Consider the following 15,067-nt stretch of genomic DNA (forward strand, 5'->3'; position numbering starts at 1 on the left):
AGATCCAGTATCCTTAAAGTCGTAAGTTTCTCGTATCGGATTTTTGGGACTGTCCTTTTTTCAGGTTTGTTTTTGTTTTTTTTAATCTTGTAATCCAAACTCATGGCTTAGTTCCCTGCAGTCTCTAAGAACATCTTACCAAGTAAAACTGAGACTGCACAGCATGAAAATTTAAAGCTTGTCAGTACTAAAACCCCCACATCTGTGGTGTCATCTGGGTGTCTTAAGAACAATAGTTGAATTCTGGTTTCGTTTCTCCACTTACCCCAGAAAACTGGGGTCATGACAGACAAACAACTTTAATCTACTCCCTTATAACAGAAGAGTATTCCCTTATGGCACACAGCTCTAGCTGTTTTTTTAACTGTCTGGCTAAAATGTTTCTCCATCATTCCTTCCAGACTATTCCTCACAGTTTAAAGGATTTCATTATGTTACTCTTAGAGTAAATGGGATGGAAATGAAATACCTCCATTTTACTACCGGAAAAAGCTCTGGCACCAAGTCTCTTGATGTCCTAGAAACTGTTCAGGTTGCAACGGGCTGCCTATTGATGCCGGTGTTGCAGTCAGCTGCATCACAGAAGTGCTTCCAAGGCAGAACACCATAGGTTTCTGGTCTAGTAGTCCACTGATACTCGTGTTGGCATCACGAGATTTCAGGAAAATTCACTGAGATGCAGAAAGTAATTTTGTTAAGCATTTCTGCAAACTCAGGAAGACAACTCTGCATCATGTTAATCTCTTTGCAACCACTACAGGTAGAGACCATGTGAGAGGAAAATAAATCTTTGGTGAGAGATGTCTGGTGGAAGAAATGGGGCAACCAGAAAACAGTTTCCCAATAAAAAAATAAAATAATCTAGGACCATACTTCCACAGTAACACACCTACAGTTCTCTACATGTTCTCAGTTTGAATCTCTACAACCCTTCAAGGACAGCTGCATCAAAATGCTATGCATTTTTTTAAACAGATAGCCTAAATTATTCATATATGTTCTAAAATGCCCATATGCACCTCAATATATTACATACAAGAATAGCCAGTGCAGCAGAGGTTAAGAATTTCAGCTCAGTACTATATTCAAAAGTGCACACTCATAAATTCATCTTAGTTTAAGAACTCAACACCATTAACTAAGGGTGTTTTATATAATAAAGAGAACCTGCTCTTGCTTTCCATTACGGGAAATAGCTTTCTACTCACCAGCTATACATTTATTTTTTTTTTAAAAAAGGTGAAGGAGTCAGTGGCCTGTCATAAATAGGCTTGGAAGATTTATTATCCGTACAGACCAAGCAAACATGGAATTACCCTCATACTAACAGCAACTTTAACCAAGGAAATAAGGGCCCTTTGGGCTGAAAGATCACTGATATTCACTTGGTTTATTTTATTCTGCCCCAGGCATATTTGCAATTAACCAATGAGCACATACTTAACTACGATGCACTGTTCAGCCAGGAGACATTTATAGCCTTTATGGTTTTTAGAAGAGCCACAGCCTTTTCCCTTCCTTCAAAACCTAGATGAATTACCCTGAAGCTCATCCTAACAATTTTTCCCACTGATACTGAACTCATCTAATTATGGCAAACAACTCCTTTACTTACATTTACCAAGAATCTTAATGCTTAACAAATTCTATAGACAAAAATGCTACCTACCGCTTTATCTTCATTTTACCATACAGTTTTAATATTTTCGGAAGCATTGGCAGGGTAAGACATTGACCTGCCAGACTGTTACACAGCTAGTAAGACAAAAGGCAAAATGCTGTCTAGATAGTATTAGTCAAGGAGTAAGAGCCTGTTTACGGCAAGGAGAACCTCCATCTGTTGATGACACCTGAAAAGATCTACCACGCATAATTACAACATGCCATGGTAAATACAGCTACACTCCTCGCTGTATGTTTGACATGATTACAGTATCCTACTTTATTTCAAGTTGCTTTGAAATATCCTCCTTGCAATAACTATCATCATAAATATCTAAAAATACTCCAAGCTATTTTTGGCCAGTTTAATACAAAAAAAGTTGCAAAAATAGAGTAGCAAATTCAAAGTCTTTATCATACTCCGCAGTCAGGCTGTTTCTCCACAAGTTGCCTTGTCAGTATCTGGTAAGAAGAAAGAGATGCCACTCCTATGTGAAAGGCTATTTGCCAGAGGTTCCGTAATCCGTACAAGTAAATGTTGCATAAACAAACAGAGAAAAAGAGTACAAATGTCTTCACCTTCCTTGCCGAGCTGTAGAAGAGGTACAAGTAACACTACAAAAGAACCAGAGAGAACAGTGTTAGCATTAAGCTGTGTACATACAGACAAGAGACATAGTTGGGAACTGTTGGTACATTCACACCACTTGGATGTGTCTGCCATTGCAGTGACCACTGAGAAGCTCAAACCTTTGAGTCCTATGCTGAAAGGTCCTCCAAGAATAGCTGGAGTAGTGGCCTCAACCCACACCCTACTGAGGAAGCACAGATACCAAAGGAAGTCTGCCAGCACAACTGGTGTCCCTCCTGCCTGTCTCAGCCTAGATTAAAAGGAGTCTGAAAACTGAGCCAGCTTTCAAAAACCAGCTATGATTTTTGAAGACAAAGGCTCAGAAGCAGGAAAACAGCAAACCCAAATCTGCTTCTGCCATATTTGTTCTCAGGATAAGTAAGGGATTTCATTCTCTAGACTTGGCTTGGTAGAAAGATCACCATTTCTGTTAACAGGTTTATCTGGGGGGTTGGGCTCTTTTTCTTTTCAAATTCAGGAACAGGTGGAACAGGTTTGCTAAGCATGTGTGAAGAGCAACAACCCTTGCAGGAGAAAACTAAACACACAAAGTGCTGTGAGAAGAATTACATTTTTAGCTCAGGCAGTAACAGATCATGCTTTCTCACTTAAGGTCACAGTTTCCAACTGTGCTGATAACACAAGTAGAGATCAGCATGTAGAAAGCACTTCACATTTGAGCTCAATTTATGCACAAGCATTTTGTAAAGACGACTGCTAAAGATCAAAAGAGTAAGAGAGAACTCTTCTTTATTTAGCTTCTTTAGCTTTAGGTACTAACTGGAAAAAAGCAGGACAGAGCCTTTCTTTGTGAAGAATTCCCTGCATCAAGTATTTAGATACAAATTAGTATCTCCACGTTAAAGCTCTGCTGTGAGCAGAGGTGTAAGAAGGCTGGAAGACACTAAATTCTATCTATTATGATACAATAAATAGGCTCTCTGCAAATTTCAAATACCATAGATAAATAGAAGTCTTCAGAGAGTGGTCCCAAAACCATTAGCCAAATGCAACAGTACTAAGCTATGAACACACTGTATGCATTATGTTATTCATTCTGTCCACGAGTAACCCAACTACAGAGCTTCCTGTGATGACAGGCTAAAAATTGAAGGTTTTGCAAACAACATATTGCCCTCAAGTTAAAGGTTGTGGACCACTACTTTAGGCATTTAAGAAATCTTTCAAGAAGAACCCATATGGAGCATATAATATTTTCCTCATTCAAACTCTTCTGTACAAGGACCTCAGAGAAAATAATGTTAGGGGAAAAAAAAAAATCTAAGGAAGTTAGGAACCACATTTTTTTCAAGAATTGAAAGTAATTTTTAATGTAAATTAGAACATTTTCAATAATGTTGCTATCCTATACTTCTTTAGCCTTTCAAGGTTGTTATGCTACAAACAGCCATCACTAAGTCTGCCACTGTCAGACAGACATTGTGTCTATCCGTTCGGGAAACAAACCATCTTTGGGCTCGCACCTATTTATCACACTCAGCCCCATTTGGCATGTTAATACATGGAAGCACTGAAAAAGCTTGCAACTGCAATTTGCCAAGGGTCAAATTGTGCCTTTGACTGCATTTGTATTTTTCCTTCACTCAAATACCTCAGTGGAATCACCTAGGTAGGATACTAAAAAACAAACTGTTCCTCTGCTTAGCTGGAAATCATTTTGTCTTGTATATTATAATATAAAAATAATCAGAAAGCTTTTTATTTACAGTTAACATACCTGGAAAACACAGGCTAGAAAAGGTAGGAAAAAAGCTATCACATTTCCAATTCCTTCATGGTCCTCCTGTTTGGATTAAAAGAAGTGACAAACAATGTCAGCTACAGTTTTTAGCAAGTACTGATTGGTATTTTAGAATACCGTATTTCATCAAGTACCTCTTATCCTAGTTTATGTTGATTGACTGTAAGAATGTTAAACAGAAAGACCAGTATCATTGAACAAGATACCAAGAACTAGGGCTTATGTGACAATTCCTGCTAGATAAAATAAAATCAGGACACTTCCCTCCCTGCCCCCTTTTAATAAGTTTTTTAAACAAATGTGAAACTGTAAACAAAGTCTACATCTAGAACAAAATACAAGAATGGAAAAAAAAATGCCAGCTTGGCAAGACTAAAATTTTTTTCCAAATTTTGAACTCCCTAGAAAAGAATAAAATGCGGTCTTCTGTGATATACAACAAAACACACGAGGTCTAGCAGGTGCGCAATCAATTGTACAGTCCCTGGACAAACCAAACACTTGTGGAAAGATGTATGCTCTACTAAGAAGCAGAACAGCCACCCTTAATCTGGTTACTCAAATAACTCTCTCCCTTTGACTCACTTACAGGATTCAGTTCAACCAGGTTTACCTGAAATGAATACTCTGCTAGGTGAACTCCTCGAATGAGATTCAAAGCTCCACACATGATGTTCAGAACAAGCGACAGAATCCCCAGGGGAGTCACACGCTGCATTCTGTAAGTAGGGACTTAAAAAAAAGATACATTAGTTACAGTTTGCACGATTACCTTGAATCTTTTAACATAAAATGACTCAAATTTGCTTATGCGGGTTGAGAGAGTTGGGCTTGTTCAGCCTGGAGAAGAGAAGGCTCCAGGGTGACCTTATTGCAGCCTGCCAGGAGTTAAAGGGGGCTGAGAAGAAAGACTTTTTAGCAGGGCCTGTTGCGACAGGACAAGGGATAAGGGTTTTAAACTAGGAAGGCAGATTTAGACTAGACAGAAGGAAGACATTTTTCACAATGAGGGTGGTGAAACCCTGGCACAGGTTGCCCGGGGAGGTGGTAGATGCCCCATCCCTGGAAACATCCCCGGTCAGATTAGATGGGGCTCCGAGAAACCTGCTCTAGTTGAAGATGTCCCTGCTCACTGCAGGGAGTTTGGACTAGATGGCCTTTAAAATTCCCTTCCAACCCAAACCATTCTATGATTCTATGAAAACCTTTCATGCTTACTCTAGAGAACACCAATTATGAATACAAAAAACATTTTTTGTTGCCTTACACTGTTCTTAAGTTCTTCAGACATCTAGAAATCAGCAAGAGCTCTGGAGTATGTTTAAAATGGATTAAGCAACAGAAGGTGTTCTTAAGCTATTTGGCATTAATGTCTTTTTTTTTAATGGCGCACATAGAAATTTTTCAACTGTTTAGTACAGCAGATTAGCATACTTAGCACTCCACAGGTCAGTAGAAAAGCTAGAGGCTTTAAGCACCCAAAGGTCTGGGAGAGAGCTTACATTTCTGACACCCATAAAGGCAAGACAGTAATTCATCTCTTCCTCAGCTGGTAATTATGTATTTCTTCCCACTGACAGTTTGAGGGTTCAGTCTGGTATACAGCAATTTAGTTTCCCCTGCATAGTTTCCATACAGCATTTGATGCCCTAATCAAGCAGTTGCCAGAATACATCTGTAGGAGCCAAGGATTTTGATGCCCTGTTGCTAGAATAGTTGTTGTAGGAGTTGTCAGGATGATACTACGCAGTCACAGTGGGGAAACGTCTGCCATAGAACTGCTGCTCTTACCTCTGGGCCTCTCAGACTGATAAAACATGGTCAAAACTGGGGCCTAGGAATTAAACCAGATGCTATAGATTTTGGCCTTTGAGCCACATTTTACAGTGCATCACAACTCCCTTTCTCCCCACCTGCCCATGTTTCACAGGTGGTGAACCATCTGTCTCCTTCCTTTCTCACCTCCACTGCTACTAAACACCCACACCCCCAAATACCATTTCTTCAGGATCATCTAATTGATACAAACCTAATTAAGGTCAAAGCAATTATTATAAACCTGTATTTAACTTTGGAATCTGCTGCTCCTAATTCAGGGTTTTGATTGTCCAAAAGCTCACCTATTTCTTCCCTTAGTTATACTAGCTAGCCCACACCTAGATACTCACCTACATTTCATCCCTGCCCTTGGATCACCACAAGTAGAACACCGTCAGCATACCAAGAAGAAAGGTACTTTGCAGCTCAGATGCCAAATCTAGATCCTCTCCTGCACCAACATCCGTAAGATACAGGAAAGAATGAATGAGCCCTCAAGAAGTCTCCCAGCTCTCAGGATCTTCTGCCTCTTGTCCAGATGTAGCCAGCTGCTGACTACCGTAGATAAACTGAGGAACACAGCAGACATCATCTCTGGCTTTGTTTCAGTGACAGATGAAACACCCTAACAGCTTAAATATTGCAGTACTGCATGGTTTAAGACAGGAAAACACTTGTGTCTTTTCCTTCAAGAGAGATTTTGATAGATGGATGTAAAAAAAGCTTGGTGCTAAACTAATAGAGGGATATAAAGTATCTTTTATAAGTGTCTATGTAATTAATTTGTCTGGCCTGCATTCAGACATCTATAATTTCTATTCCAAAGCAGCTGCAAAAGGAATTGTAGTAATTCTATTCGATGTATGTCACATTATGTAGCATTACTGTGCATTATTGTCGTACATGTGTTCATGTAAATAAATGGTGCGAGTAACCCTATCAACAGCAATTTTGCTATGCAGTGAAATTTAAGGTCCAGACAGTGCACTCAACAGGAGCTGTACCAGCATGTTTGTTCATTCACTGACCTGAGTATTCAGTTTCCTATTATTTTCAATAAATTAAATAATATTGCAGCTATGTACCTCTCTCTCTCAGAAATTTCCTAATAAAGACTACTGTTTCTTCTTCCTCAGTTTCTAAGGTTTACTTCAGAAGCACACAGTGTCTCTCAAAGAAAAATTATCAAGCAGAAGTGTTATTCATTGTACAGGATCTTGCAAACTGTGTATGCGAAGAGTCCCCAGTCCTGAAGAAAGCACAATGCAAGTTGCAATATGTTGCTTCTGCAGCATGGAACATTATGTAAAAGTTACATTTTTTATCGTCCAGTAGGATAAAAAGAATTGCTATCACATATGCAGGGGAGATTACAATATCCAGTTGCTCCGAGTTCAGATTCTGTGAAAACTGATCCTTAAATTGTTTGCTGTGGAGCTTTATTTCTGCTGTATCATTCTGAAGTTTAATTCACAAACTGAAATTGCACAGAACAAGTGAGATGGGTACTGCTAGGGAAAAATTCTTGCACTTCCTTGTGTGAATTCAACCATAAACAGAATTTCATACTAGAATTGCTTTTTACATTAAGTAAGGGAACAAGAGAGTACAAGCACTCTTAGTCCAAGACAGCACAATTTTGCACAAGCACAATTAAATGCTAATTGGGTTTCAAACTGATTTGACTCTTCAGGTAGAAAAGTTGCGCACTTCAGCGTACAAGAACCATACGAAAGATGTTCTGGGGACTGTGGATTATCTAGCACCCAGGAAAAATGCATCTGCAGGTTTGAACATGTACAGAACAATTCCATGAAAACACTCTCACAGGATGAAGAAATTGAAATTTCTGCCTCTAAAAGATTTTCTGAGCAGCGGCCTCTGGCTATTTAACTGCAGACAGACATGAATGCCTGTACCACGCTCCGTTCTGCCTCTTCAAGGCATAGCACAACAAGGGTCTGACAATGAGTCACATACTCAAAGCTCCAGATAAAGACAGCACCAGGTGTGAAAAATGAAATTGGACTCAAACATTTTAAAGTAAAATACAAGCATACAAAAGACAGATGTTAGACATCTTCAAAAAGCACCTTAAAAAGGACTCTGTGAAGGACTCCTTGTGTGCCTACAGAAGACTAAGAACATTCATCAAGGGGAACACAATGCTGCATAATTTAACAGCATGCTTACAAGGTGAATAGCACAATTCTTCCACTTCATAGAGCCAGTTCTGATGTGAAAACTCTCCCTCTTCACAGAAAGCTTCTTACACTTCACATTTCTTCTGTATACATAACCCCACAGGAGCTTTATCAGCTGTACCCATATCGAGACACAAGGTGAGGTTTTCACAACAACAGCTGAGGTTGTGCAGATACTGATCAAGGATACAATACCAGTGTCTGTCTAGCAAGCACTAGGCTGGGTTTAGTTAACAAAGGAAGGAACAAACAGAAGAAAGAATAAAAAAAAAAAAATTAAAAAAGAGCTCTTGTTCCCATATATATATACACATATATACAAGGACAAAACTGCCCTGACTTTTCAGACTCCTTTCACATCAAAATGAAGAGCCAGGGGATGTGATCACACAGCTCAAAAGACAGGAACTAGCTACGACCACGTAATGAGACTGATGTTTTGATCAATACATTGATTGATCTATCTTCACTATAGAATGTGGGCACAACTAAATTCTGCTCTCCTGTGACCATAACACTTCAACGTATGCTCAAGTCTCCCATATAGCAGAGCCATAATATAAATAACATTAATATGGGAACAAACACTATCCACACAGCTAAACTTAGAGCAGCGAAGTGGGATTCAGCTGTGGGTAATGATGAGAGGAGAGAGACATAAGCCAGGAAAGCTGACTCCAGCTGAAGGAAACAGATGATCGTAAACAGGATCCTTAAAATAAAGGCAGAACAATCTGTAAGAGTATTTGAGTTCGACCACAGAGAACAGCCAGAAATACAAAGCCAGATGGAATGTAAAAGAAAGCAATTAAGAATATGAGGGAACTGAAAATGTATTTCTGATCTGTGGACACATACAAGTTTGCAAATGTTTACTGGCACTGAAACTGTTCACACTGGTGCAGAGAATTTCTAAGCCCTGCCACATCATGAAAATATTTAACCTTCAAGCACAGTTCTGAGGAGTACTCACAAACCTGACTGGCAAATAAAATGTTTTCAATTCTATTTTCTCTTCCTCCTGGCCACTGCCCCTCTATGTTTTAACTTAAAATACCTATGTCAAATTAGATTCCAGCTCATCCATCAGAAACAGTAAGACTGAGCAACTGGAACTTAATTTTATTAGTGTTTCATAAGCCAAGAACAACAAAAAGGAGGAAATACAAGGTCATGGCACTCCAGCTGCATTTAAACCATCATGCTAATAGGTTTAAAATAGGGACATGGTTTAGTGGTGGACTTGGCAGTGTTAGGTTTACGGTTCGACTCAATGTTCTTATAGAATCATTTAGGTTGGAAAAGACCTTTGACTTCATTTTGTAGAGGAATTAGGCAGGACTTTGACTATGCAACTGAAATAAAAATAAGAAGATACCAATTTTACAATAAATAAGTAGAGGTTAGTACTTCTAAAAGCAAGTAAAATATCAGTATTCATTAAGAAAAGGTGCCTTTTCAAGCCTCTAAATGTTGTTTACACAGATATACATATCTTATTTCAGAATTTTAGTCAAATACACTACATTTTAGAGAATAATGTAAAAGGAGAAAGCAAAGAGGGGAGAAGAACCCAAGACAGGCAGTCTGAGCATAAGAGTTTTACCCTCAGCTCATACTCTTCTTTTCTCTCCTCAAGGCTGAAGCAACTCATTCAGACTGTAGTTACGTATCTTCTATTAGAGTTTGCAACAAGCAATGAAGTAGTTGCACTTCTTTTGTCATAGAAAATTTAACAAACAGCTACTTTAAAAGCAGGAGAATTTAACATGGAAAATGCCAAGTCCAGTTACAACCAATTCTCCATTTAGAGAAGGTGATCTAAAGCTGGAAAGAGACACTACCATGAGTCCCTAAAGGCTCTGATGCATACCTGCTGTAATCTAAAGACCATATGTTGTTTATTATGAGAGAAAGGCAGTCTTTTTTCTTGGGTTTCATACACGCGATATATGTATATCTCAGTACAAATGGAGCAACTGCTGTTACATGTTTTTCTGGCGTTTGCAAAGTTAGGTTCAGGAAGCCTACTGTCACCTGTGCGTAGTAGTAACTTACCAACCTCCACATGAACACCTGCGTGCCCACCATTAGTCATTCCATTCATCAGCTCTGTATCCTCCAGTTTCAGCTGAACTGGGGGCCGGAACTTCAGCTCCTCCTCAACCTTCTCCCAGTTGGCCTTCATCTGAGAGCCAGTTGCAGAGTTAAAATGGCATTTCACTTTCTGAATAATGTTATCTGAAACCATATAAAAACATGCTTCAATTAGCTCTGCAAAAGTTAAGTGCTTTATGTATTTATTAATCAAATCATGGCATTCTTTTTTGATTGTTTTTTGTTTCTTCCTTCATTTCTTTTCTTATTAGCTTCAGGTATAAAATTCCACCACTGGCTAAGGAACAAAAAACCTCTCCTAGGTATTTTATGTTGCGTCCACTCCCTTCTGGATACTTTAAAATCTCAACAGCCTGCCTGCCAGCGGACTGAAAACAAGCTTTCATATACCAGGGTAGATGTTAACACATATCTTAAACTACCCATGAACTACCACGAGAAGCAATTCCACATTGTTTTTTAACAATGCCAAGGATTAGTTTTTTTCCAGCACAGAGATAAGGTAATTCAACCTAAACTTGAGTCATGAAGCAATTCTGATTGGCAGAAGCAATTCCACAGTGATTCCACCAATGTCCAAGCCACAAATCTATGTACAGATCAACCTGCTTCATCTCTCACACTTTACATTTAATACCATTTGCAAGCAAATCCCTTTCCACAAATGTGGCTGCTGGTTTGACAGGAGTTCCACTGAGACTAAGTAGAGAATTTGTCCCTACGAATTGCTCACACCATCAGAGCTGAACTACCCCACTGTGGATACTGCTACCTCCTACTTAACTGAGCAAAGATATTGTCAAATTCAAACTATTTCAAATGCTTAGGGAAATAAGAGGCAGAAACAACCATTCTGCTAAGAATTCTTGTAAGTAAAATCCATATCCTCAAGATACTGTTACACTAGAAGATTTGCATAGGTTGACCACAGATACTACTGGGTATGATACATATGTAATAGCTTAAGCATGAGTTTTGAGACCACACAGGAGGAGTTTATGTTGTGCTAGAATACACAGTGCCATAAGCATTCTGTAGTGAAAAATCCTTTATTTTACCTTAAGTCAGCCTGCTGTAATTATCTGTAACTACCAGGCAAAAATCTAAGATCTTAGACATCAAGTGCATCTTAAATAAAAAAAAAAGCCTTCACACAATTAAAAGAGGCTAGAAATACCCAAATTCCTACTCAGGTTTAAAAAAGGAGTAATTTGGATCTCAGTGTAAAATTACATCATACCTGGAATGTGCCCTGAAGGGAATCCACCCAAAATACAAGACAGCTGTATAATATGCTTTCCTTGTGGATTTCTCAGTCTTTTAAGCATGAGCTTAACACTATTACCAAAATCCGGACGAAAGTGTTCTAACCCACTACAATATCTTATCCTTTCCCAGAAAAGAGCTTCTCACTGTGCAGGACTTCTTGTTTCCAAAAGGTGTGAGGTTCAGTAGAGCAGCTGCTACTTGGCAAGAAAACCATTTATATGAGGTTAAAAAAGAATCACTAGGCATGATTATGAAGTATTATGTGAATCTAAGTCATGCCAGAAGTAAAGCTGCCCATAATAATCTACTGTCTCCCTTCTTTCCTGTACCCGTCTGTCTCCACTTGTCAGATTTTTTTAATTAAGTTAGAAAGTGTTTGAGATGTGGATTTCTTTTTCTTCTGTTTGTTTATTAATCACCACAGCATTTTGTTCATCTATCACAGGGGCTCTCAGGAACTGCAATACCAACAGTCTAATAGTTTAAGGCAGCTACAAGATCTGCCGCCCCTCCTACACACGCATGCAAAGGCACACACACAGATTCCTTTCTCTGATCAGGCTTTGCCCAGGAGACATTGTTTAACACCATAAAAGTAGCAGACACAGAATTCTTACTATTAGAGAACAAAGTTACAAACCAAATTCAAGAAAAGCATATGGTCTGGAAGCTAAACTGATGCTTGTTGTGTCATAGGAAGAAGCAAATTCCCACTGAAGCTCTTCCAGGAAGCAAAACGCCATAATGGTTGAGTAGTTGCTGGAACAGATTGCCATGCAGGCAATATCCCCGGAAGAAAGGAAACTGAAGTAGAAGAAAAAAAAAAGTAACATCAACATAAAAAGGTAAAAGAGTCATGCTGAACATGAGAAGTAAACTGTGCTTTCTGTCAAAACAAGACGCACAGACTGCACTGAAAGAGCAGACTGAAAAAAATATATTGTTTGTGCTGCTGTAATAGTCCTGTAGATCTAACACGTATTCTTAACTCACAGTATGCTTTAGTATACTAAAGATCACAATACAGATTTTATTAAATTGCTACATCAGTAAAAATTGAGGACATTATTTTCCTACGCTGGCTTTAAATCATGTTAATAAGAAAAGAGGTAGCCAAAAAATATCACAGGCAAGAAGATTTTTGAAAGAACACACAGTGGCTTTCCACAAACAACAGTAAAAACAAGGAAGGGTGTTCACAGGAAGCAAGCAGATGTATTCCTTGCTCCCCTTAAATATGACAACTTCGTATTAGCAGCAAGAGATAGTTGTTAACTTGTACAAACCAAGATACTCAAACACTGTTACTGCTAAATCACCTGTAACAAATGAAGATGAGTTTGTATCAGAAACAGCACAATACAAATTCTACTCCAAAAGGAGTCCCTCTAACACTGAAACCATATTTATGCAGAAGTTTCTGCTTACAGATGGCCCAAAACCTTTTAGGAAACTCAACAGGGGATTCACCTGACCAAAACATAGACGTGTACTTGATGAGAGAAATCACTCTTGTCTAAGTTTCATTAAGTAAGACAGGAGTCAGAGCACCTAGTTCAGATGTCAGCACTCATAATGTAGATAGCTAAACTTCCACAATCCCCACCGTAATTACAGATTTGTAACTATCTCTGAAAGAAGGCTGAGGAAATCTTCCTTTATAGGCTAGCTATTTGTTAGCAAGAATTCAGCCTAAAGTTTTTGCAGCTGAACAATTTCTCTCTCTCTCTGTATTGTCTCTCTTTTCTACTATTTATATATTTCACCCCTCTTACACAGAAATACTTGTGGTTTCTATTTCATCACATTTGTATTTATTCATTGTGCTATGTACTTGGGATTTATGGTTTTGATAGCTCCGTTACACCCTAGTTACATTGGGTAAAGTCCTTTTGTCCCCAGCTCACGCTGAGGATCAACATCATGCCCGCATGAAACTACCTTTTTGCCACATATCTGTTTGCACTCTTCTCATTTCAGAGACAGATGCATAGCTACTTCTGTAGAGACCACAGAAGATTAAAAGCAGCAGAATGTGTTAGCATTAAAAGGCACAAGTTTTCTTTGAGGGAAAAGGAATTAAAATGCTAATCTCTGCTTTTCCAATTGACTCAGTGTTAAGTTCATGAATCTTCTTTCTCCAATCACTCCCCCCAAAAAGGGATACTTAGTTTTAGCTCAGTATCGCTTAAAGTATCACTTTAAGTTTTCTTACATTTGCTAACCAGAAATGCAATCAGAAGCTAAAACTCATTTTTAGAACTAAACTAAAATCAACAGAAAACAGACATTCTCATCTCGGAATTAAACCTTACTTTCTTAAAATAAAGACTAGCAGATCCTTCTCCGACAAATAAAAGCAAAAATTTATCATTTCTCCATACTGGCTACTGTCAGTATGCTTCAGGCCTCCTCAGGACACATGCATCACCCAGAGCTTCTAGAGACTTGAACCTTGCTGGTATTCAGAAAATGGAGTGGGCAGCATGGAGGAGGGATTCAGGGCAGTTCTGTGCAAGCCAGAATCAGAGGCCTGAGAGAAGGCATCAGCAAGATTTGACCGTCCCTGAAGAAAGGGGTTTGGGTTTAGTTTTAGACTAAACTAAGTAATTTCTAGGCACTAGGTTGCCATCTTAAGAAGGTATTTGTCAATGTCCAAGCTGACTCCGATTGCTATTAGAAATAAGTACTACCCATCAAGCAGAATGCTTTTGCCACAAAAAAAAAAAAAAAAACCACCACCAACAACAAAAAAAAGAAAACTAAACCAAGCAATTCTTAACATATGCTTACTAAACTGAGTAGGAGCTATGTGGCTGTACTGCTGAGAAATAAGGTTTCAAAATACTGCTTGGAGGTTACAATCTAGGCATGCATGGTGGGATTTCAGATTGGAGTTAGGCACTACAGAACATACCTAAAGTTCAACTGATCCCCAGGACAATCATTTCAAAAATTAAAGCCAAAAAAACAAACAAGCAAAAGCAGGGACGTACTGTATGCTAAGGTCACGTGCTTTTGCTGTGCCTCGACTTGGATACTGAGCCAGAATTGAGGATAACGCCTTTAATCTCTTTCTGCATTCCAGAAAGTCCTGGTTGAAATGAAAGTCTGTGGAGGCTGAGAGTGGAAGTCCATCCCTCACCCGCACCACACAGGCAAAGAAGATCATGGACATTCTCCACTGGAGTACTCATGAGGACAACCTGAAAATTAAATATTCAATTAGGTTAATGGATGCGGTATTAATTACTTACAATCCAATATGCTAGCCAGAAATATGTCAAGGTAAGGGTTTACTCACCACTGCTACTGAACAGTACCTCTTGTAACACCACTGCCACTAAAAGGCAATCAAACTGTTCTCGAAGGTCACATCTGTGTCCAGTTTTTGCCCCTCTCAGGCAAAAAGATGAGGCAGGGGATTTGACAGGGGAATTATCTACCTGAAAAATATCACTATTTTCCCTCCTCCTGCTTTAATTCAAGCATCAGAAATGTTGAATAAAGTTCTTAAAGGTATTTATGGAAACTGGCTAACTCCCACTGACATGCTGCATCTTCGCTGGTGTTGCAAATAGTTGCATTACTGTTGCAGTTAAC

General features: G+C 38.8%; 1 protein-coding gene across 1 annotated transcript; it reads right to left on the reverse strand.

The window, feature by feature from the left end:
* Positions 1 to 2,076: 2,076 nt before the first annotated feature.
* SEC22C (SEC22 homolog C, vesicle trafficking protein) lies at positions 2,077 to 14,642 on the reverse strand (the record flags this gene model as incomplete). The annotated part of the gene is made up of 6 exons (XM_082015234.1): positions 2,077 to 2,277; positions 4,032 to 4,097; positions 4,669 to 4,787; positions 10,136 to 10,318; positions 12,105 to 12,268; positions 14,461 to 14,642. The coding sequence occupies 6 exons, from the start codon at positions 14,640 to 14,642 to the stop codon at positions 2,077 to 2,079; spliced, it is 915 nt and encodes a 304-aa protein (XP_081871360.1).
* Between the last annotated feature and the right edge of the window lie 425 nt (positions 14,643 to 15,067).

The sequence above is a fragment of the Phaethon aethereus genome (assembly GCF_964289735.1).
Source record: "Phaethon aethereus genome assembly, chromosome: 2".
NCBI lineage: Eukaryota > Metazoa > Chordata > Aves > Phaethontiformes > Phaethontidae > Phaethon > Phaethon aethereus.